This window comes from Sesamum indicum, linkage group LG5 (assembly GCF_000512975.1).
Source record: "Sesamum indicum cultivar Zhongzhi No. 13 linkage group LG5, S_indicum_v1.0, whole genome shotgun sequence".
In the NCBI taxonomy this organism is placed as follows: domain Eukaryota; kingdom Viridiplantae; phylum Streptophyta; class Magnoliopsida; order Lamiales; family Pedaliaceae; genus Sesamum; species Sesamum indicum.
The window spans coordinates 12,222,214-12,245,745 of record NC_026149.1 but is presented as its reverse complement, the minus strand read 5'-3'; the positions used below and the strand labels follow the sequence as shown (position 1 = coordinate 12,245,745).

The following is a 23,532-nucleotide window of genomic DNA, read 5'->3' as shown; positions in this document are numbered from 1 at the left end:
TTACAATGAATTCATTAGATGGATTTCAGTGTTGTTAATTGATACATAGATTTTGATTCTTTAGGAAAATGTGTAATTGGATTAGGCATGTGAAAAAGCATCCTGAATGTAGCAAGAAGCAGAGCAGGCTGAGAGAATTTAACAAATTCCAATATCTGAAAATCCAAATGTCTCAACATATACCAAAAGAGCAATTGAATTAGCATTGTAGTTAAATGAGAAGAGCTATTGAACATGTGGGTAGGGAAGTGTTGAAACAACATGTGAATAATATCCCTTAATACAGTTGAAATTTGGCCTTTGTTTTCTCGAATACCTGCTCTGCAATAATGGCCTGTTTACCATCAGCTCTTTTGATTTCCAAATTAGCCTTCTGGTAAAACCCAGTTCCTCTTAATGCATCCGCGATGAAGTCATCGAACCCAATGGCAATAGCAGCTTCCGCTTTCGCTCCATACACCAATCTCTGAACAAGAGGAAAGGGGGTTCAGAGTGCTTAGGCAGACAAGGCCAAAATCGATGAAAATAAACCTTTTGTTATAAAAACATTGTAAATCAGCCTAAAACTTTTACTATAAGAAAAACCAAAATCAACCCAAAACCTACCGCACCTGCTCTTCCTATATTATTTATTTATAGAACCTATCCCACATGCTCTTCCTATATTTTATATATATAGACTTACTGAACACACACTATAAAGCTCGATTTAATATCTGGAGAAATTTTTGTCAACTTAAAATACAACATCCGACATAATTTAATCCATGTTAAATCACCATCAAGAAATGATTTGATATTTTCATTAGCTTTTTATAACCTTTAAAGATAATACCAAAAACACTATCATCCATTTTTAACAATTTTAAGATCTCTGCAAAAATAACACGTAGCACTTGCACATTCCTCAATACTAATTTCATTTTCCCATAACTGAAACTCATTTTTCCAAACCTTTCAAAACCTACAGATTACCAACTCCAAATGAAGTGAAAATGTTTAATCTACAGTACACAAAGGGAGTTGAGTCCGAGAGAGGATAAATTGAGCATTAAACCTTAATTCTGGAAAGATGGATAGCACCAAAGCACATAGGACATGGCTCGCAGGAGGCATAAATCTCACAGTCTGAGAGCTCAATCTTGTTGAGCTTCTTGCAAGCCTGAAAGTACATGGTAAGTAATGTGAAACCCGGATAGACAGTATATTAATGTTAAACCAAAAGAGCCAAAGTAGAAACTTTCACAAAAAAGATTCTCCTTTCATAACTTATGTCGCTCCACAAATTCTGGTTATGTGTCTTCTTTCATTCTATCTTTTTCTGGTGCTGTAGCACTTCACTCTATCCCGAAAACTTCACAAAATTAAGTCATTCATAGAAATCATAATAGTACTCCTTCCATCCCAACGAATATCAATAATTTACATGGGATGTGGTTTCTACAAGATTACTGTTCTCTCCTCTTGCTACTTGTTACAATTCATCATTCAATTTTCCTATCTATTTCAATGCTAATTCTCGCTCCTGTCAGACTTACATCACAGTAAACCACGTGTATTAATAATATGATCTATTAAGACAGCCTAAATGGTTTTGTACCTTAAATACCACCAAAGAATAATTTTCCTGACTCATTCTGATTTATGATTTTACCCAAGTGTTCACAATTATTACACAACTCTGATTTTCCTTGATCAACTCGGCAGGCACAATAATTATTAAGGCAAAAACTGTAAACAAAAATTCAAATATTGAGTGAAAAATGTTGCTTAGAATTTTTAATATAGATGTGTCAGCATTTAGGACACTACACTTTGAGAAAGTGGAAAGTTCAAATAAGATTCTGCCGTCTCTGCAATATGAAGTTTTCATTCTGGTGTACTACGAGAATAGGTGAAGCATATGCAACTGCCTTTCAAACATGGAAGATAATATATTAGTTTGCCAACCAAGAGTGTTTAACAAACTCACAGAAACAGAGACATGGAAAAGAAAACCCAACCACCTCGAGTATGTCGACATCTAAGGAATTTTAAAATAATATCGGCACTAAAGTTACTGATAGCAAGCATGATCAGGACAAAATATAAAGTATTCCAACCTCATTATGCTGCAATACTGACCTCTCTTATTGCCGTAACCTCTGCATGGGCAGTAGGGTCTGTTTGCTTGAGAACCAGATTATGACAACTTACAACCACTTCATCGTTGCGCACAACGACAGCACCAAAAGGACCTCCATCTCCACATTCCACACCTCTATAAGCTTCTTCAACTGCTCTTGTCAAGAATTTGTGATCTCTATCCTGAACAGCTGGGGCCATTACAAACTAGTATTATTAATAACATTAATGATTTACAGGTTCTTGCTTTCCCCAACAATTCAGACAAGCAGGCCAAACAAATAACTGCTCAACATATGCAGTTATCAGGAAATGAAAATTTCCTGCATGATGTTTCATTCTTTACCAAAGAACTTAGTCTTGTGCCCATGGATGCGGGCCAATAATTATTCGGAAAACAATCACCCAAACCCACTAGGTCATTAGAAAGAGGCATGGACCGAACACATCATTAGCTTTGACATGATCCTCCCAGGGGTGGCATTCCAGACAAGGAAAGCAAGAGGATGAATTTCTTGCTGGCTCCACCATCTTTTCATTTTGGACTGAGAAAATGGTTCTTCCAGTATCTTGTTAATAAACTTTTTCATTTATTGCAATCCCTGTAATTCGTAGAAGACCCGACTAAGCCTATCTAGATCTAATAGAGATGAAGCCACATGAAGTGTAAAAAAGTATATCTGTTAGACATGAATACATCCAACAGCAGCCACATTCAGTAACAAAGCCATTCTACTTTATAAGAAACAGCAACACAATTAGTAGCAAAAAGTCAATGTTTGAAACACAAAAATGCAACTAAATTAGTCAACTCAAATCAACAAAATGTTATAAGAACTTTATCCCAGATTAGTTATACACAATGCATTTCTCCATTCTACTTGCTTGAGCGCCAAACTCTTGTGTAACAGGAAGTTGCTCAGTCTATGACAACTGCTCAGTCAGCAACCCTTTATATTATCTTTCTTTCATTCTTTCTGCCTATGCATCAATCAAATGTCGATCTTTACAAAGTGCTTCATTAGTTAACCCTACAGTTAGATTATCTTTGACCTCAGTAACCACGATGTATATATACCAAAAAACTATGTATAACTTGACCATTTATAAGGCTTCCAAAGAGAAATCTATTCTAATAAAGAGAACAAAGCTGATGGTACTAACAATTTAGTGTAGTCCAGTTAGACAAAAGGAAAAGGAAACATTGGTTAAAAGTGAGGTAAGGAGTACCTTCTTGATGACCAGCAAATGCAGAAGCGACTGAGATCGTTCCATCTTTAGCTTCAACAACTAATAAAAAGAGGTGAGAGAGTTAGCACGTGACCGAAGGAAGCAAACCTAAAGCTTAAAGTACTACTTTTAGCGGGCATGTAGCAGCCAAGAAAAAGAAAACCATGCAAGTGTAAGATCTAAATTGTCTAACAATAGCTTGTCGTGCAGGAAACATTCTCATGATCTACTATACAAAAGGTGAATCTCTTTTATTTTATTGGTATTGTTAATGAAGTTACAGTGGTAATCTGATACATACAGACACACAAGTATCAAACAGAAAATACAGACGTCAAAATTTAGAGGACAGGAAATTAACAAGCAAATCAACTCAATCAATTTCATACTAGAACTTTATCTCAGGCTACTAATATAAAATGCATTCACTCAGTCAATTGAGCACCAACTTGTTGTGTAATCAAGTTGCTAAGTCTTTTTTCAGCTGTTCAATTGGCATGCCATTTTTTAAATTCTTTTACCATCAGTAAATATTATATGAGTTCTGCTTATGGGTACTCTATTATGTATATCTTCCACATTATCACTGCCCTTACAATCTAAATCATCTTCAGACCAGAATCATATATACAGCAAAATACATATAACTTATAATGTATAAAGAATTATTATAGCATCACATTGTTCTTGTATGAAAAAATAAAGTTCCTAGTAAAGAATTGAGTCAACCCAACAAGGGAAGATAAGAGGAAAGACACTGATGAAAAGTGAGGATCTTTATTACCTTCTTGATGACCAGAATATCCAGAAGCAACAGGGATAGTTCCATCTTTAGCTTCAATAACTGATAACAGATGAAGGACAGTCAGGAAATAGCGTCAAATAGCAGAAATCATAGTAGTGAGTGGCACATGGCGCACAATGGTGCCAAGGGCTCCTGGTGCGCGGCGCACGCGCGGCGCCTGCCTTTTCGAAGGATGGCAAATATAAGAAATAATATATATATTTATATAATTAGTATTATTTTGACTAAATTAATGCATTAATAGTGGCAATCAGTCTACAATAACTATAGACATAAACATACAATAAAGTACTGCAATTAATCATCCCAAAAAGAAAACACTAACAGAACAACTAAACCATTCAAAGATTAATAAAATCACATCAATTTCAAAGATCCAATCGGCATAATTAGACAAAAGATTTACACTTCATAAATTTAAAAAAAAAGTCATACCGGTGAACAACAACAGCACATACTATGGAAGAAAGAAAAAGCGAAGAATTGAGAAGATGCGTTGAAAGAGGAAGAAGAGAGAACTGAATAAATAAGACTCAAGAATGAAAGTTACCCATACATGAAAACTTTCTAATTTGCTAAAATTCCTTATATAACCCCTAAATTCCGTTTATATTTAGGGTTAATTAACCTAATATTTTGTTTTAACTCACGGGCCTGGGCAGCCCAGCCAAAACTCAGGCTGCCCAGGCCATCTTCTCCATGGCACGCCTGGCGCGCGCCTGGGCAGCGCCGAAAAGGCGCCAGGGCGAAGGCGCACGGCGCCATTGACTAACTGAGAGTAGTGTAAAGCTCATACCGCCACTTTTATATATGGCAGAATCCAATGTATATCCAACCACAGGCAAGAATATGGCGGCCATAGAAGATGAAAACATGCAAGGGATAACTTCCAAATCCTTTAAGCAATTGTTAATCATGCAGTCCGGAACATGTAATTTGGACGACTAAAACACGTTGGAAAAAAATGCATATGATATTCTCAACAGAACGTAAGCCTGTTGTAGATCATTGGCATGGATAGCTTCAGTTGGCACTCTAGCAGTAGCAAACAGAATGTATAAAATGTAGTACATACAAGGTAAGCCAAGTAACTAGACGAGTTCAATCATATCGAGAAAACCTCATTAGGAGAAAGCACTAAACAGGCAAGTAAAGGTAATTCTCATAATACTACTTTTATATGGCAATATCTAGCTAGCTTCTCCCTCATAGCACGTGGCAGTTACAGACAGTACAACCACGCAAGGAGTCATTTTCAAACTGTCCGAACAATAGTTGCTCATGCGGTTTGAAGCATGTACCTTTTGCAACTAGAAAATGATGAAGCAAATGCATATGATATGCTAAACAAAAAGGTAGGTGGCATGTAGCACAAGGCATGAATACTGTAGGTAAGGTTGGCACTCAGATGGCTTCGGGAGCCAACTTAATAATCTAACTCTCCTAATACCCATCAGGACCAACCTATGATCCTGGACATGCAATCGAGTCCATGACACAATTCATTGTGCACAACTTCTTTTACAGGTAGCTACTACTGAAAATAACATATTCAGGACAGATAAATCTAAATGCAGGAGCAGAAGCTTTTTTACAGTGAATCGTTAGAGCTTTCAACTGTGTAACAGGATAGAGCAGTCAAATTTTTCAGAAGACTTGAAGATGAATGCAACATTCCGTAAATTCCACAAACTTATCACTATCCCCACATCAGAAACTTAGTCAGGACTCAAAAAATCCACAGAATTCTGCAGCAAACTGAATCTCTTCAATCAAAAACACCCAATCAAGCCGAACAAACACCAGATTCGCACACCAATTAAAATTATACTCCCACGGAAAAAAACGATCCATCTAGCTCATCACCGTCCCCTACAATTACTCACCCTCATCACTCAAACCAGCCATAAAATAAAATAAAATAAAAAAAAAACAGAACAACAACGATTATAACAACCACCGACTGAAGAAAACTCGTAGACGATCAGCAAATAAAAGAGAAATCACAGTCATGCGACCAACCTTTAGCTTCTTCCATGGGTGAGAATAAGTGGATTTTGGGAAAAGAATGGGGTTAGCGTACAAATGGATCTGATTGTGATGGGAGAAGGTAAATCGGAAAGGCGTAATCAAGCGTAGGCTGTAGTCTAGCAGCAACAAAATTGGAATCTTCACGCTTTAATTTGTTAATTCACAAAAGTGTCCTGCCACACACTCCCACTTTTTCTCTATTATTATATAGGGGCTGCGCTGGCGTTCCATACTCGACACCAACCCATCCTGTGGCCCAAAATTGCACATCCTATCAGTTAAAAAGGAAAACTACATTACGACTCTCTTTCCTTTTCTTTCTTTCTCTTTTACATACAATGCAATAATTACCCAAACTTACCCTCCATGTCGGGGGATCCTTGGCCCCAATGGGATGGATGAGGATGGATTTGATTCAGTTTTGGATTTTGTCCAGAATTTAGTCTCATTTAAAATTCGTTTGGAATAAAATTTTACAAAAATATTATTCTATTTAATTTTTTATCAGGTGGGATTGTTTTGCAAAATAAATTATATAGTGGGTCTTTTAATTGAACAAAAACCAAATAAAAAATTAATAATCCCACATAAAGTGAAATTTGCCGCTACTATATAGTTGGTGACGGGTTAAGCAAACTCACTTCTAGATATAACAAAAATCAAGCATAATGTTTGGATTTGTTTTCTGAGTGTTTTGTTGTATTTTGTGGAGATAGAGAGAGAAAAACAAAGACAAATAAGTGTGTGTTAGAGATAGTATGTATGTTTGGATTTGTTTTTTAAGATAATTTAAAATAAGTATTGTATGTTTAGTGTTGTGTTTTGGGAAACAAAAATTACTATTCGTTGTCAAATCACTGTCAAATTATATCTTTTTTATATATTTTTATGTATATGTATGTGTATATATATATGTATTTATGCTAAAACAGTTTAAAACACCTAGATAAAGTGTTTCTAAATGATGGCAAACATTGGATATGTTTTGACTCGTTCCGAAGATAATTTGAAAATGAAAACAAACATAGTGAAGGTTTGCCGAACAACAATTGCAGAAGCCTCCTCTTAATAACAATTCGAAAAATTAAAATATGAAGTGAAAAAGCTTATCGTTTGTTTTTTCACTTTTAAAGTTGCATCTTTAAATTTTTACATTTTCAAAAAAGTCATCTTATTTTAGCAAAATGCTTTTATTATTTGCAACTTTCTATAAGAGAGTGGAATAATTATAAAGCATCATTTTCAAAAATGAAATCTTGTTTTATTTTGTAGGATAAATGTGCCAAGTGCCAAGTAAATTTATATATATTATATTTCCTCTTTTTTTTTTCCCAATTATTCACTCTATTTTTCATTTTAATTTTTTTATTTCGATAACTCTTTAATGAATATTTAATATTGAATTAATCATAAAAATTATATGTGCGAAATATTATATATACATATAATACATGGATTTGTTATCATTATATAAAATATTTATATGTACTATCAATAATTTATATATTTATAGTTGAAAGTATGAAATAAATATTTCGTTCAGAAATTAAAGAAATATACTAAATAACTTTGAAACTAGACATACTTTAATTTTTATAAAGTCGAAAATGGAAATCTTTTCATATTTAGAGAAAGGGTAACTTAATTATGAATATCACTTCGTTTTTCGAAAATTACCAATATCCCATAATTTTAACGGACGTCTAACAATTAACTAATTTCATTAGTTCTCGTTAGGTTTTCATTCATTTTTTGTTATGAACTAACCAAAATGTTCTTGCGGATTAAAATATATAATTTTATTTTTATTTTATTTTTTCTTGAATTTTTTTATTGACTAAGTGCATAATATTTTTTATAATTTTTCAAAATTTTTTTATTTATTCCATTTGGTTGTTTTTACAAATTTTTATTTTTTTTAAAAAAGAAAAAATACGTAAAAGTTTAATTGATAAGTTTATATTTCTATTAAAAAATTATTTAATTTTATTAAATATTAAAAAAATATTTATAATTTTTTAAATAATAATAAAGTATTTATAATTATGTCGAAATTTAGTGGAGGTATCTTGTAATTTACAATTATTAAAATTCTAAACGATGTTAGTAGGAGAGAGGGAAGTAATGACGAGTGGCTCACAGCGAACTCAGACAGACATCTTTAATATAACACACCGGCACTGGCACTGGGGCGGCAGACGCATACGCATACGACGAGACACTAACCGTCGTCAAAATGGCGGGACTCCGGAGCTGCATATGCCCACGCCCATTACACATCTTGCCACTCAGAAAAAGGGTCTCCTACTCTCGCTCTCTGTCTCTCTCTCACACACACATAGACATGTTTGTGGATTTATCCAATTGTATTCATTCCACAGTGAACTTTTGTCAATTCACTTGTATGTTTTAGAGAGTTGTGGGGTTCCGTTGCTGCTCAAGTGCTTCCAAAGGCAATTCTGAAGGATCCCAAACGCCACAGCTGTTGAGGATTGCTGTCGGGGCCCTGACGGAATTCCTTAGGCTCTTTACTCCCGCTGGCCGAGACAGGCATGTTTGTGTGTGTTTTCTGCCTTCTTTTCTTGGTTCCATGGTTCTGCTGTTGTTGCTGTTATTTTCTGCTTTAACATGATGACTATCCTTTTTCTGTTTTGATCAATGCGGTTGAGTTCTTTTACTGACCAAGGATTTTGCTTCGAAAGTCTTGTGGATATGTTAAACTAGTAATAAGAGCACGTTCGATAATAATGTTCCAAAGAAATATTACTTTTGCAAATTAAATGCATATTATCACAAAAAATAATTTACAACACATAGCCTAGTAAAATTGTACTTTGAAGTATTTTAACTTTAAAGTAGGCTAGGGTAATTAAAAGATAGTATTTTATTGCTGGTTAAGTATTATACAACTGGTGTTAATAGTTCAATTTTTGCTTATGAAGTTCTTGAAGCACTCTGATCCTATTGGTAGAGAGTGATTGAAACTTTATCATAGGCATCTTATCTTAGTGTATTGTCACGCTTATGATCATTATTCTTGACAAGCCATGGTATGGAAACCATGTTTCAGGACAGCTTTAGTTGATGATGAGTGGAAAGACAAAATTTCGCTTTCCAATGTGGATGATGTTCTTTCCATTATCAGATCTGACTACGAGCAAGCATACTTTGTCACAGGTATCGCTTTGTATTTCCTTATTTTATATTTGCAATCTGAATATTGTGAAAGTGAAAATATAATTGAGAGATTAATTGAAAGTTCAAGACAGACAAAATGCTAGTAAATTGTTTTGCTTTATTACCATGAGGTTGAATGAAGGAACTATACTTAAGGTGTTTGAGGTCGTAGGACTCTTCACTTCTGCCATTTATGCTGATGAATGCACATTTGAAGATCCAACTATCAAATTTCAAGGTAAGAAAAAAGTACTTTATTTCAATTGGAATTTCCTTTATTGAAACTTGCATTTGCAGTTGGTTGTTTTGTCAAAGCATTCATTGCAGCTTTAACTTTTGTCCATCTGCGCTTGAAAGCAGGAGAAAATGTTCAGTTTATATCAACCTATCAAAATGTCTTCATTTTACATTGTCTATTTCACATTGAACTTGTGCTAAAGATGCAAGAACGTCCCCATTTCTTGACCCTCCCTTAATTATTATGTGTTCATTGACCTTTGACATATATGGGCGTTTGTATCACGTAGCGGAGAGTAGTAAAGCTTCGCAAGGTTTTCTAGTACCAATTAATTGGAAATTCACTTTTAGGTAAATCTTTCAATAGTAGTAATAATGCGGTAGAAAGCCCTAAACATACGAAATCTAAACGTTGGTCTTATAATTATCTAGAGGAGTAATGCTGAATCTAAGGAAGTCTTGAAACTGATAAACTTTCATTTGAAGCGTGAAATTGAATAGACCCAAATGCATGTGTTAACAATAGGTGAAGATAATTATAAATGGCTTACAAATGAGAGACTCCTTGCATGACTAAATTTAAACAAAAAAATCAATGATGTGGCATGATGACAAATCACGACCAATTCGCGAGCAAGAGGGAGAAGAGTAAGTTGTAAGATTGTCGTAAGTCAATTCAACATATTCCTGCTTTACAATGTTCTAGCAGAAGCAACCCTTAGTATATTAGCTGTTCAGGTGGACCAAGTCATATCAACAACTAACCAAACAGGTAGTGTTCATACAAGATGTTGGATTGCACTCGACTGCATACATTTTATGAGATATTTTTTTGACCTTGAGGATTTCATGGAAGATATTTTAAACAATTTAGCTCTCAGGATTACCAAAACACTATTTTCAGGAATAGCACTGCTGGATTTTTGTTGAAAGAAGTAGTGCTTTATTTTTGCTGAAAGAAGAGAATGGTGTGGTTGTTATTTAGTTACGCTTGGTAAAAAAATGCTTCTTTTGTTTCGAAGAGTTACCATGAGAAAATATAGGACTAAATTGCATGAAGTTAATCCATCAATGATTGTACCAGAAAAAGTTAAACTTTTAAGTTCTTTCTTAATAGGAAATACATATTAACTTGAAGCTACACTAACACATTTAACACATTGGGAGGGGGATTTTAGTAAATAACCAAATCTGTTCGACATAGATGTAAAAGCAAATTATGCTCAACATAAGAGATAAAGTGTGTTAAAAATACTGCAAATTATGCTCAACATAAGAGATAAAGTGTGTTAAAAATACTGCAGAGTTTCATAAAACATGATCGATATATTATTGGTTTACCATTTATGCTCTTTTTTGTTAATTTGCTATTTGTTAAATGTTGGTGTATTTATAAAATTTCTGAAGATTGTTTCTTATAGTTGCTTTCTCTTGGTATTAAGTTTGTCTTAGTATTTTGAGATAATTCATTCATTTATTTATGGTTAAAGATCAGCGCTAGCTTTTCTTTTGAAGACTAATAGTGGTTTGGCTAATGGAAATAAGCTTTGCAGTTACCATCTTTTTCATTCAATAGGAAGGTAATAAGATTACCAAAGATAAAAATTGTAAGAGAATAAAGCAGAAGAAAAAATGTAAGATTTAAATGAAAACTTTCCAAGAGTAGGCAAAGCCGCCCATTACTAGTTAAGTTAGTTGTTCAAGGAAAAAGAAAAAAGTAAATCAAATTCTGGATTTTACTTTGTTACTTCAACTCGATGAATGCCCATTGAGCTTAGCGGTGAGAAAAGACATGGAGTTGATTTTGAAGAATTATGGGTTAAGACTATCTTTATTTAGTTTAACTTGAGCTTTGCTCCATATTAGTTTTTGATTTGAAGAATAGCTTATATCATGATAAGGATAATTCTTTACATGTGCTATCCATATTAACTTGCTCCACTCTATTTGTGGGGTCTAAGTTGACCTAGTATGGAGTTTTAGATGATAAACAGAAAATGAAACTTAGTATTTCTATTTAACATTATTATCCTTAAAAGTGTTAGTTGAGAGTTGATGTGTTATCATGAATTCAAGTGAGAGGGTATTAGTGGAAAAAGAATTTCACTTTTAGGAAGTAGAATCTTATGTGGGTCATTGAAAAAGATGGAAAAACATGTTCAATAATTTTGGCACAGAGGGTGTGTGATATGGCAATACAAACCAGTGCACTGAAGAATATTTTCTGTTTTCCCTTATTGAATATCGAGTACTTTCTTCGTTTATTAAGCTTTCTAAATTTACTTCTATCTTTTGCAAATCTGTAGCAGTTTCTGATTAAGAGTTTTTCTTTACCTTACCCTCCCTCCCTTGTATGCTACATCATTGTATATGATGGAGAATAGAAATGCAGTAATTTCATATTTTTCTTTACCAGGTAAGGATTTATATGCACGGAACTTGAGTCTACTTCTACCTTTCCTTCTCAACCCATCAATCCGGCTAAAAAAATTAGAGAAGGTTTTCTTTTTATATTTGATAATGTTGAATCTTGCAAAAACTTGTTCACATGAGATATCTTAATTACGTGAAAGTGAAAAGCATCAATTTTTGAACTTTTTACTATTATATTTAAACCCATTTCTCTTGAACATACATGAAAGATGCAAACAATATATCAAAGGAATCATCCTTTGCATCATTTTCAAAGTTTTGGCTCCAATAGTTTCGTCATAGGAAATGTATTGGAAAACCTTACAAGAAATTCCAGTGAGTCTTGCAAAAATGTGAAATATGCTTAGCTGGTTGATAGAGAATTAGATGTGACATATTTCCATATAAAATGTTTAAGGTTAACTTGTTTTCAATCTCAAGAATGATAATTTCAAGCCCATAAGATTTGATATGATGTGGTTAATAATATAAAGCTTGATAATGATTGTGGTTTATGCGAGAAATGTTCTGGAATTGTTCGTTGTAACTTTGCTACTTTATCCTACATATGACTTTGGAAAATGGAAAGATGCTGCTTTTATCCTAGATATGACTTGAGAAATGCGAAATTCAAAAATAAGTTGTGAGATTTAAATTGTGATTTGAACATACATGGTAAAAGCAATTTGGTGCCCAAAATATTACTGTAGGAAAATCAGAAATTGTTCAAAAAGTGTTCTCGATGAAATAACAGATGATCGGGACAAATAGATGTAGCAAATTGGATATTATGTCAATTCCATCCAATATATGGAATTAACATACGCATATATGAAGAACATTGTATATAGAAACTTAATCCTTTATCTTTATTCTAGATTACACCCTTATAGACTATGTAGACTAAGAGATAGTATGCTAGAAAGAAATAGACTCCTTTCTTGTGTCGAAAGAGTAATGATTTTTGATCCTGTTCGTCAAAAATTCCTAGTCTTGGTTTCGGTTTTCCAGATGTATCAGAACTTCTTTTCGATTTATTACGTACAATAAAGTAGTGGACAAACAAAAAATAGAACTTTTAAAAAATTGACATTTTCCTGAGATACTAACATACTTTCTTACTATCTATTATTTCTGTGAACCACCACAGTGTGCTTGAAGTATTCAAATATCAAATGTAGGAGGAGGTGTATATCACTGAACTTTGATAGAAACTCTAATGACCTGATTTTAGGATGAAGGTGCGCCTTGTGATTAATGTACCCGAATGAGTAAGTTACTTAACCTTGTTAACAATATAATATTAACTATCATATTTTTGTTTCATAAATTATTAATATTTGTTTTAAATTTTCAAAAGTAGAATATCCAATTTGTTCTTCAATTTTAGAGCATATATTTTACATATAGATAGTAAAACACAGACATATTATATATGTATATTTATTTGCTTGACATTCACACCTAACAGTTTTACACCCATAATGTATACAAGAATGAACGACTTTTCCATTGTGCAAATGCAAAAAGAACAAGGCTCTTGCATCTTTGGTCTTGTTCTCTTTATGCTCTTTGTCCTGTGTTGCTAGCAACACAGCTTCTTTTTTGGGCTACATGTTTCATATCCCTGAATGATATCTCAGGGTTCACTGGATACAGTTAACATCCACATCAAGAACTCAACAACTCATAATCTTGACCAACAGAAATAGGACCTCGTAGTTGGGAATATCTGAAGGCAACCTCACTATTACTGATTGAAGCCATTTTTGTGTATGGAGGAATTATTAGGCCAAGGGTTGATCTAATACCACAAATATATATCTAAGTAAAGACAGATTTAGTAAATGGGATGCTAAAATAAACTTTTGAATGCTATGTTACAGATTCTTTTACAAAGCTCATGCATTATAACTTCAGAACAATATGATTAGAGAATTCTTCCTTTTACCTTGACTTTGTTATACACAAATCTTACAAATTGGTAATATACAATTGAAGTGAACTTTAGTGCCTTACTTAACTACTGATTGGTTAGTAGGATATGTTGGTACCATGTTTTCAATCTACAAGCTCTTGAGTAGGAATGCACAGTCACACTTCACTTTGAAGAATGATATTGTTGTTATTATATTCTTCACAACAACTGCATTCCTGTTTGAAGAAATGATATTGTTGCCATTATATCATAAAAGGAGATTTTTTGTTAATTACAAATTATAACTTTAACAAAGACATGCAGATGAAAATACATATAAAATATGCTTGATTGAGTATAAAGTTAACTTGTCATGACATCTCTAAAATGGCATACATTATGATTCACACTCAGCTAAATGGTCTTTCATACTTAAAGAAAGACAACTGTACAAGACTAAAAGGTCAGGTTACTTGCTAAGAATAAAATGATATACAGTTTATATGTTACATGACATTAGTTTCTTGATAATTATAAAGAACATGAAATTCACTGTGGAGATGTCTTCTTTTTCTCTCTGTACCTCTATTAATAGTCCTGCTTTAATCTGGAAAAAGTTTACGACTTTCTGTACTAATGTTGTCCATGTGCTGTTTGCTTCCTCTGTATGCAGGGTCTTGATTCTGGAAAAGAATTCATAGTTGCTTCATGGAAACTAAGGTGCTCAACTTGATATTGATATTATAATAAAAACATCATGTGGAATGATCCTTCATGGCATACTTTTCTCCATTGCGATAAAAGGTTTCCCTCTTGGAGAAGAATATATTGGACTTTTTCTTGGTTCATTTGTAGCTTGGCTATCCTTTTTGCTGGTCTGATCCCTGGCTGAAACTTGTATTGAGGAACAACTATGTTTTTTTCACTGATATTTCTTAAGATGGAAAAGCAGTTTGTACCATACACTCAAGTATATGTGTACGAGTCAATGCACGGTTCTAGGTATGCGAACAATCTGAGGTGAGGAAAATTGAGAGTTCTCTTCCAGACGTCCCACTTTTCTAAGTGCAGATGTTTGAGGCTCAAGTATAACAATACTTTAAGTGAAAGCTTAATAATTTTGAAAATGATGAAACACACGAGGACACACTTTTTTGCTAGCCGGTTTACATATAACAAATTGAAGTGCTTAGATATTACACTGTAAGATAGGAACTTAAAAATTCAAAAGAGGAACTCACCAAGTTAATGCTGTGTTGTTTTGGGAAAGAATAAAATATATGACAAAATTACTAGAAGCTGCTACTTGAATGGATACTGTGTTATTATTTTAAGCTTTCTTATGTTGTGCTCAATGTCTTCTGCAGAACATACCTTAGACTTCCATGGAAACCACTCATTTCCGTTGATGGAAGAACTATATATGATTTAGATGAAGAATTTAGAGTAAGTAGAAGTGGTTTGATTGGTCTGGGACCAAGTTATCTAGGACTGATTTGACTTGTACATGTTGCCTTCATCAACTTTTCTTGATTATTTCTCTTAACAGATTGTTCGGCATGTTGAGAGATGGAACATTTCTGCACTTGAAGCAATTATTCAGATATTTACTCCTAGTTCTGAAAGGCCAGACCAGTGAAGAGTTCACAGTACCCGATGGGAGGGTGATTATTCTTCATCTGAGAGATCCAATCAAATGTGCAGTGTTGGAGGTTTGGTGTGATCATTCTATACTGGGAGATACGGCAAGATCCAGCTATATATATATAAATATATGGTGAATCTAAGCTATATGATAACAACTGAAGTTTCACATGCATTACCATTATATGGAAAATGAAATTTGTGCATATTCCGTATATAAAGTGGCTTTTACGAGTATTTGTTCCTATTGGTGAAAAAAATATTTATATCGTTTGTTGCTTGCTCTCCTTAATAACAGATTGGAACAAAGTTCTTTTTGGAAAATAGCAGTTCTAAATTCTCTCAACTATTCAGATATATTTTTAGATATATCATATTAGCAAAAGCAGAAGATGAAAGGTACATAATATTATGCAAGCAATGCTAGACTAGATTTTATTTATTTATTTTTTTTAAATTTAATGCAATAGGTTTGTATACAGTAAAACTTTTTGAAAAAATAAATTTTAAGGAGTTGTAAAAAGATTACAATTTGATAAAATTGGAAATGCTTCTGAAAAATTCAGATTATGGGATTCCTTGAATAATCGACTTATATTCTCAACACGGAAAAATATTTGTAATCTAATATTTTTTATGTTTTTGCCAATTGTTTCTTATTTTGGTGTGGTGGTAGAATATCAAATGATACATGTAAGATCTAAATTTTTTAAAAAGGTGGAGATATACTATTACTAATGGAAAATAGAGTATCAATTTGACTCGTATGAATAAAATATTATGAAGCAAATGAAGAATAAATTTGCAATACCAAAGGCCAAATAAAGTCTAAAGTTTGGGTAAAGTAGTTGGTACTAATTGTGTTAATAAAAGGGGTTTCTTTTGACCCAAGTTATATTAGTAGGCCTAGTTTTGATTCATTTTCTTATTAGAGGCTGTAACATACCTACATCTCCAATACTAATCTTAATTCACCCGCTTTGTCAAACTAAACTTTGAACAAATCGCTAATACTTCAAATTTCTTTCCTAAATATAATTAAAAAGGCCATGATCGTCACTACGCCTATACACATGCATACATTTATTTATTTATTTTCAGATTATTATATATTTATAGGGACAATTGTATTGTACTTTCATAAAAATTGGTGTATACATATAGATTTTATGTGATTTGAAAAATTACATTTAGATACTAATGATGTTTGTTTTAGTCTAACAGATAGATTCTCCTGTTAGTCAAAATTTATCGAGTTGCTAATATTAGTAAAAGAGTTGAATGAAAATTCATATTTATCCCACTCATATGAAGAAATACTGGATCACACATATTAACATGTGAAGATATAAAAGGATAGTTTGGTGATTGATGAAGAGGTCTCTTTATTAGACAAAAATAAATATTATGAGTATTAGATGTAATTTTTCAAACCTTAGAAGTCTATGTATTGTAGTTACACCGCACATCAAGTGAGGACAATGTAATTATTCCATATTATATTATTTCATTAACAAAAACACATTAAAATTTTTGTATTTTCAATTATTGAATAATTTGACATGACATACTAATAATTAACCAGAATTAATTTCTTAAAGCATGCAACTTAAAACATAAAGCGTAAAACACATTTTGATACTTTTTTCAGAATCAAACGTCCAAAAATCCACCAGAAGAAGCAAAGAACACCGAGAATACATCCCAGGCACATGGTCAATGCAATTCTACAACCAGACAACACCTCTTCATCAGTCCAAACCTAAATCTATGATCATAACAAAGTAATTACCAACACAAGAAGAAAAAGTTTGGTAGAAGCGCAAAAGTAAATACTTATCGGGGATTTGCACGCCGAACGGCCCCCATAAGCATGCTATCTTCCTGAAGAATAATGCATATGGGCGAATTACCAATCCCCCGAGCTTTGGCGAGCATGATCTCCTTCATCAGGGCTCTAAATTGATCTGGATTGATGCTTCCACTTCTATCGACATCGAACTTGTCGAACAGGAGGTCGTAGAGGCCCTTGATCTCGTCCATGGACTGCAACTCGAATTCCATGGATGAGAACTTCCCCGCCCGTTTCTGGAGTTTGTCGCGGCTTAGCACCCCATCGCCATTGGCATCCAGCGATTTGAACTTCTCATTTGCCCATTTCTCAAACATTTGCGAATCGTTGACGAATTCCGTCACTGTTGGTCCATCAAGGAATTCGACACTCATTCTTTTTCCTTTTAATTCTTTGATCTGTGAATGAGGAAGAAGATGGAAGAAGGAAGAAGATTTGGAATGATGGAAAAGGAATATATATATATATGGTGTAGGGATGGATGGAATGTGAGTGATTGGTAAAACTTGATTCGCGTTGTTTGATGCGTCTCTGAGCCATTAATTTATAGCAAAAGTTTGAAGCGTCTTTATAGGTGGCCATGTGGAGCTTCTTTCCCATCCTTGTTGAGGAACCAGCTACTGCCTACTTCCTCCATCATTCCTTTAAGCATAAATCACTGCACACTTTTTTCTCCTATTTCATTTAATTACAATTACTTCCTTATTATTTGGGAAATAATCAATATCTGTTAATATTTGATAAAATTATGTAAGGCATTTAATCAATTTATCACAAAATATTGACTGAAACCTAAGGAATATTAACAGATTTTGTTAGTTGTTGAACGAACACTAAGATTAGAGGGTATTTGATTTTGTAAACAGCGAGGGAGATTTGTGATGAATTTTCCGATGGCTATCCATCAATTGCAATAGATTGCATTGGAAAGAATTTGCGATTGTTTCTAATGGAAAAAACAATCTGTTGCAAGACTTTCACGGAAAATCAAATGTGTGGGAACAAAATGTTTCCACAATTTGTATCTTCCACTATTTTTGCGAGGATATTTGCAATGGATGATGCCAAGTTCACCATTTTCATAATTTGAAATGGGCTTTGCAACGGCCTACCATTGTAAAAAAAGCTATTTTTTGTTGGAAGATTTGCGATGAAAAATATAATAGCTAGGGTTGCAATTCTAAACGACCGTCGCAAATCTTTCACTGATTTTTTGCGATGGTGTGTAAATCTGCGACAGTTCTGTTAATGACTGGCTAACTTTTTGTGTAAATATTTAATTATTTATAAAATTTAATAATATTATTTATATGTAATTTTTTAGATCATATCAATAATTAATATTAATTTAAAAATAAAGAAAACTAAAGAATAATAAACTTAAAAGATGGATTTGTAACAATGGATTCATACCAATAATCCAGAAAGTCCTAATTTAATCATGTGGCCACCTGATCATCCTTAAAAGGCCGAGTCTCGGCATCGCCAACCGACTGTTCATCAACCAGGACGTCTTCCGCCGGGGTCTTGTGGGAAATTGGAATTGTTATCGTCTGGTGGAACGACGGGAATTCCATGTAATCTTATATTTTCAGAGGAAAGTTAAGTCTAATTAACCATATTTTTTAATGTGCAATGCATGTCGTTTATATTAGCAAAGGAAGAGTTTCAATTCAAAACACTCCCATGCATGTTTCTGACAAGCTCCTCTATACAAGCACTAGTTCATTTACAAAATTTAGACTTCATTTCTGGGAGTAAAGAAAAAAAGAAAAAAGATAATACTTTTCTTTTAATTAAATGTGGTGAAAAGAAAAATAAATTCTAAATACTTTTACTTATTTAGTACTAACAAAATAAACTATAAAGAATAGACCAATTTTATAATTTTACCAAATAACCATTTTCTCATCATTTTATATTAGAAAACAAATAATTTAATATGAACACAAATACAGACTATTAAAAATATTAAAATTAAACTTAAAAGCATTAATAAGAACATACACGAAAAAAAGAGAATGTAATGTTTTTTAGATGCCAATTAATATCTCAAATAAAAGGACTCTTTTGTTTTATAAATAAATTATGTATATAGGTATATAATAGATAAAAATAAAATTGGTAACGTTTTAGCCTCATGTGTGTCCAATTTTACTTTCCAAACCAAATAAACAGTTTCCAAATCTCTACTATTTGGCCATGTTTCCATTTCGAATTTTCAATCAGAGACGCACATTAATACAATCTTGCGTTTTACTTTATAGTACTTTCCAAATTCTGTCAGTCACTCAATTAAAAAAATCCAGATACATATATACATGCTTCTTGTGGGCATGCATCAATCTGTTGTGCGCACAATGTAATTACATACTTTACTTAAGAAGGAACAAAGAAAATATTGAACAGGCAGAAAGAGAGTATGTATTATTCTCGTATTTGGATACCACTTGTTCTTAATCAGTTCAACGAGCAAAAGTTGAGACCCTGTTCTTAACACACCCCAACGCTACTGCCGAAATCCAACAAGAAGCAAATGAGAATTCACCTATACCAAAATCCGCCCCCAAAGAAAAGAACCCATCCTTACCTCTTTAATCTTGAGCTCTAAAGGACCATGGAACTTTGTGTGGTGGTTGAACCATAGCGTATTGATCAAAGTGATTACAGCACCTCTATTATGGTCCTAAGCCATTGGAGTAGTAGAGGATTATTCTAACTCGACTCAGGTTTGGCTGGTACCATCTTGCATCTGACTCAGAAACTTTAAAAGATAAATAAATACGTAAAGCACCCTTACAATATAAAGTCTGTGGTCAACTACAAAAACCTCGTGGAAGTTACTTTCGCTATGAATAGTGAGCAAGAAAATGACAATCCACAGTGAGAATTAGGTAGAAATTGCTAAAAGTTGTAAGTAAATAATATATATCTTTTGTGTAGTTGAATACAACAGGAGAAAAGAATGTCCCTTAGATATCATTCCTCTGTTCCGTACATGTAACATTTGATGTGGAGGAAGACAGAAAATTTCCTCATCTATAACCTATCTAAATGTCCACAAGCAGACTTATAACAAACAGAAGTTCGTCACTGTTTGCTAACCAGGGCAAACCTGATTGCTAACCATTGAAGTCAAGCTTTTGCAAACCCAATTCTGCTGTGATGAGCCGAAGCAATACTTGAACAAGCTCTCTAACCCTCAATTCCCTGTCAAAAGAGAGGTCAGGAAGATCTAAAAAGGTCCATGTAGGCTACATAAACAAAGAAATTATCTTCATCAGAGCAAAACAAACCCAATCATGATACACATTTACCTAATCCACCAGATAGAATCAAGACCTGATTGTACGTTCATGTAAATCAAACCTGCTTCAATTTCTTGGGTCTAGTCCCTTTTTTCCAAGTATACTTAGGGTGCTTTACTTACGTTACACAAACTGGATAAAATGTCCCCGATTACAACTACAAGAATGTAAGTTGGAATGCATAACAATCCACGCTACATGCTGTAAAAGCTTGTTGGAAAAGTTCGATTAAATGATGTGCAGTAAATAAGAATGCAGTTTGTTCAAGAAAAGACTAATCAATTTTTGCATCAAAGATTTGTGTGTTTAGGCTCAGTATTTAGCTACATCTGCAAATAAGCACGTATAGATATGCTTATTATTATGAGATTACACAGACACACACACAACAGTCACAAAAGCACAGAGCATGCACTATGTATGACCCGTTAGTTATGCTATAGAAAAAAATCCTTGAAAAACAAAAAAGCCTTGTTGATTCGTGAAAGTAACAAAAAATCAAAAAGGAAAAACCCAAAGAAAAAAAATTAAAACAAGATGCTCTTCTTTTGACTTTTCTGTAGGGCTGGAAAGTGATCCCAGATAGAGGAGGCTCGGGGATAAGGGGGAAAAGGTCTAGAAAGTAACTTTGGGAACCTAATAGTGTCAGGCACAGTTTGGTAAACCGCCCGAACGGTGCGGAAATACCGAACTCTCAGTTGTACTCAATACCGAACCAAAATTTCCATTCAGCAATAGGGACAACTTTTTCTGAAATTTCAGTATTCAGTTGGTTTCAGTTTTATTTATCATATCGAGTTATTGTTTTTAAAACATATATATATATATATGTATATATATATATATATATAATAGTTTAAAGATTTGGAAAGTGTTAATACATGTTAACACTTCAATTGGAAGTCTTACTTTGATAAAAACCTGGGAAAATTGCATGTGATTATCATTTTCAGCTTATGTTATTAAACTTTAACATGATTCAAATAAGACTCTTGAATTTTGTTATGAATGAGATACTGGTGAATTTTTAAATGTTCAATTTGATTGGAATTAGATTATTTGACTTTTCAAGTTCTTTTTCTTTTTTTTTTTAATTTTAAATTTCAGTTAATTCGATTATTTACCATGGCAAACCAAGAAAATTCACTTATTACGCAATTTGCTCTACCACATTTTCAGTTTGATCAGTAAGGTAACACCGAATGCACACCCCTAGAATCTAATATTAGTTCTATTCTGGACTGCTCCTAAAATGTGAGCGACAGTGAATCAAACACAGTCGTTGGAAATTTGCACTCTGCTTGGTAATATTTCGAGATTTGTTAGGATCAACATGACTGGTTAAGCATTGGCTAAAGTTCTGTATAGTTTTGGCAAATTAAATTATTACTGACAGACAGTGCTGGTTGTAGTTGGCTTTTGGGTTTGGTCAGTTATGATGTCGGGTTTGGACACAGCAGATGAATGCTGATAATGAAGTGAACTCATGTTTCAGTTTCCTATAAAATAGCAACTGGATTACTGGACAGGGGCCTCCCAGTAACTCTAGAAATAAACATGATCATAAAACTAAAGTAACATTAACAGAAAAGCACAGAATGCTAAAGTGAGAGAAAAGAACTAGTACAACCTATATGCATCAATTATTTCCGCAATTTAAATCATCATCAGAAAAGCAGAAAGCGTTCAACATCTAACAGCAGCAGCAGACAGTTAATGTATTTAGAATGTCCAACTAACGGAAACTACAGCATTTTTACTTTCCCTTCTCGTCTGCAATTTATTCTCACTTGATTAAGAATTCAGTTAGCCTCAGTAAAAAGGTCCTTTTTCTTTTTTTCTTTACAGGTAGTAAAAGACTTCATTAGAAAGTACTGGGAAAGAAAATGATGTCAGACAGGGAGGATTACACAAATAAAACAAAAGCCATAACCAAATTCACTTTCTTACCTTGATACAACAAGTTCACAAAATGATGGAAATAAAACCAGCAAATGCGAACGCCTTCTCAGGTTCTCCAAAGTGACACCCTCCTGCAAGTAAGGATGCAAAGGAAGAGAGGATGCTGTTTCTGGATGAATAACAAGATTGGCAAGCTCTTGGAGTACAAATATAACTTCGTCCAGCCTTGCTGTAGGCAAGGAATGCTTACCTGCACATGGAATGCAATGATTCAAACAGCACAAAAATGGAGCAGAAAAATGTAAACAGAGAGACGTTATTTGACCACAAACCCATGTCATTCTCATCTGCCAAGAATTTTCTTAATATGAAGTCACATCTGGACATGAGTGTCCTAATTGAAATTTTGCTAACTTCAGATCTGGCCGAATTCCAATCACTTACTTCATAGCTGCAAGTAAGATCTTCAGGTGAGACTTTTCACATAGAAATCATTTATCAGAATAGTATCAATTCAGAGATTACCCGCTCAGAGAAAATAACTTCTGCAAGCATGTCAAAGAGAATCTGCTGCAATGAGGAGGCATAAGCTCAACAGTTTCGAGGGGCAAACAACAAGTACGGGATGCACATCGATCGAGCGTAGAAATCAGCCTTTGCAGAATCTGTGAATCAAATTGTATTAGCATGCAATAGTGCACAAAAGAATATAGGAAATACAAATTACTAAAATGTTCATCTATTGGATTATATTTCCCAAACAGCCAAGTGTGAATCAGTTAAACGGAAGATAAATAAGCAGCAATGGCAACAGGTGACATAAAAAGAAAGAAATGGAAAACTATAGATGTTAACAAAAACATATGAGTAAAGTACATTCAGTAATGCAGAC

The 23,532-nt window shown here is 33.5% G+C and overlaps 4 protein-coding genes across 10 annotated transcripts in view; 1 reads left to right on the top strand and 3 right to left on the bottom strand.

The window, feature by feature from the left end:
• LOC105162433 (guanine deaminase) lies at positions 130–6,438 on the bottom strand. Of its 2 annotated transcripts, none has more exons than XM_011080441.2 (6): positions 6,182–6,438; positions 4,139–4,198; positions 3,355–3,414; positions 2,125–2,315; positions 1,058–1,162; positions 130–466 (listed from the first exon to the last, which is right to left on the bottom strand). In XM_011080441.2, the coding sequence occupies exons 1-6, from the start codon at positions 6,195–6,197 to the stop codon at positions 278–280; spliced, it is 621 nt and encodes a 206-aa protein (XP_011078743.1). In that variant the 5' UTR covers positions 6,198–6,438; the 3' UTR covers positions 130–277. The 2 variants fall into 2 exon arrangements, with proteins under 2 accessions (XP_011078743.1, XP_011078742.1); XM_011080440.2 differs by lacking the exon at positions 6,182–6,438 and adding an exon at positions 6,046–6,082.
• Positions 8,316–15,879, top strand: LOC105162432. Of its 2 annotated transcripts, none has more exons than XM_011080438.2 (8): positions 8,316–8,489; positions 8,604–8,740; positions 9,261–9,367; positions 9,510–9,605; positions 12,021–12,103; positions 14,608–14,654; positions 15,302–15,380; positions 15,484–15,879. In XM_011080438.2, the coding sequence occupies exons 1-8, from the start codon at positions 8,427–8,429 to the stop codon at positions 15,571–15,573; spliced, it is 702 nt and encodes a 233-aa protein (XP_011078740.1). In that variant the 5' UTR covers positions 8,316–8,426; the 3' UTR covers positions 15,574–15,879. The 2 variants fall into 2 exon arrangements, with proteins under 2 accessions (XP_011078740.1, XP_011078741.1); XM_011080439.2 differs by having other exon boundaries at positions 8,317–8,489; positions 9,540–9,605; positions 15,484–15,877.
• On the bottom strand, positions 17,415–19,007 carry LOC105162600. The gene is made up of 2 exons (XM_011080673.1): positions 18,882–19,007; positions 17,415–17,828 (listed from the first exon to the last, which is right to left on the bottom strand). The coding sequence occupies exons 1-2, from the start codon at positions 19,005–19,007 to the stop codon at positions 17,415–17,417; spliced, it is 540 nt and encodes a 179-aa protein (XP_011078975.1).
• LOC105162431 (protein MON2 homolog) overlaps positions 20,328–23,532 on the bottom strand; it is a 37,665-nt gene continuing 34,460 nt past the window's right edge. For all 5 annotated transcript variants that reach the window (XM_020693916.1, XM_011080436.2, XM_020693917.1 and 2 more), the window contains 4 exons: positions 23,166–23,305; positions 22,973–23,091; positions 22,689–22,890; positions 20,328–20,640 (listed from right to left, as the gene is read on the bottom strand). In XM_020693916.1, coding sequence (XP_020549575.1) covers positions 20,553–20,640; positions 22,689–22,890; positions 22,973–23,091; positions 23,166–23,305 — 549 coding nt within the window. In that variant the 3' untranslated portion in view covers positions 20,328–20,552. The remainder of the gene's footprint in view (positions 20,641–22,688; positions 22,891–22,972; positions 23,092–23,165; positions 23,306–23,532) is intronic.